This window comes from Cariama cristata, unplaced genomic scaffold (assembly GCF_000690535.1).
Source record: "Cariama cristata isolate BGI_N322 unplaced genomic scaffold, ASM69053v1 scaffold31955, whole genome shotgun sequence".
NCBI lineage: Eukaryota > Metazoa > Chordata > Aves > Cariamiformes > Cariamidae > Cariama > Cariama cristata.
Window position 1 is genome coordinate 1 of NW_009616312.1, and position 455 is coordinate 455.

Sequence of the window (455 nt, forward strand, 5' to 3'; positions counted from 1 at the left end):
GAAGTGTGTGTGGGGGGGCAGTCCATGCCAAGGCAGTTTTTTGCGCCCCCCCCTCCCAGCACCCCCAGAGTGGGGAGGAAGAGGAGACATTGCTGGTGGTGCAGGCAGTGATGCTCTTACCCATCAGGTGAGTCACGGAGTCATCCTCGACCGCATCCAGACCCTTCTTGTCCCAGACGTAGCGGGCACCCTGCCAGTGAGAACAGAGCCGGTGCCAATGGTGTGTGCCCCACGCCTGGCATCAGATGGCCTTGGCCCCTGCGCGGTGTACCTGCTTGGCTCTCAGCCATTCGTCAATCAAGTCAAGGCCGTCCTTCCTGGTGCCGTGCTGAGCCGGGTCCTCCGGGTACTCGGGGTCTGGGGTCCGCTTGGGGGTCATGTACATCCGCCCGCCACCCAGGATCACCTGCCGGGGAGCTCAGCAGACCCTCGCGATGTTCCCGGTGTCCCCTCCC

The 455-nt window shown here is 64.2% G+C and overlaps 1 protein-coding gene across 1 annotated transcript in view; it reads right to left on the bottom strand.

The window, feature by feature from the left end:
• Positions 1-120: 120 nt before the first annotated feature.
• LOC104161633 (intestinal-type alkaline phosphatase-like) overlaps positions 121-455 on the bottom strand; it is a gene marked incomplete at both ends in the record, with an annotated part of 1,306 nt that continues 971 nt past the window's right edge. Inside the window, 2 exon segments of the mRNA XM_009700136.1 lie at positions 121-190; positions 272-406. Of these exon segments, the coding sequence (XP_009698438.1) occupies positions 121-190; positions 272-406 (205 nt within the window).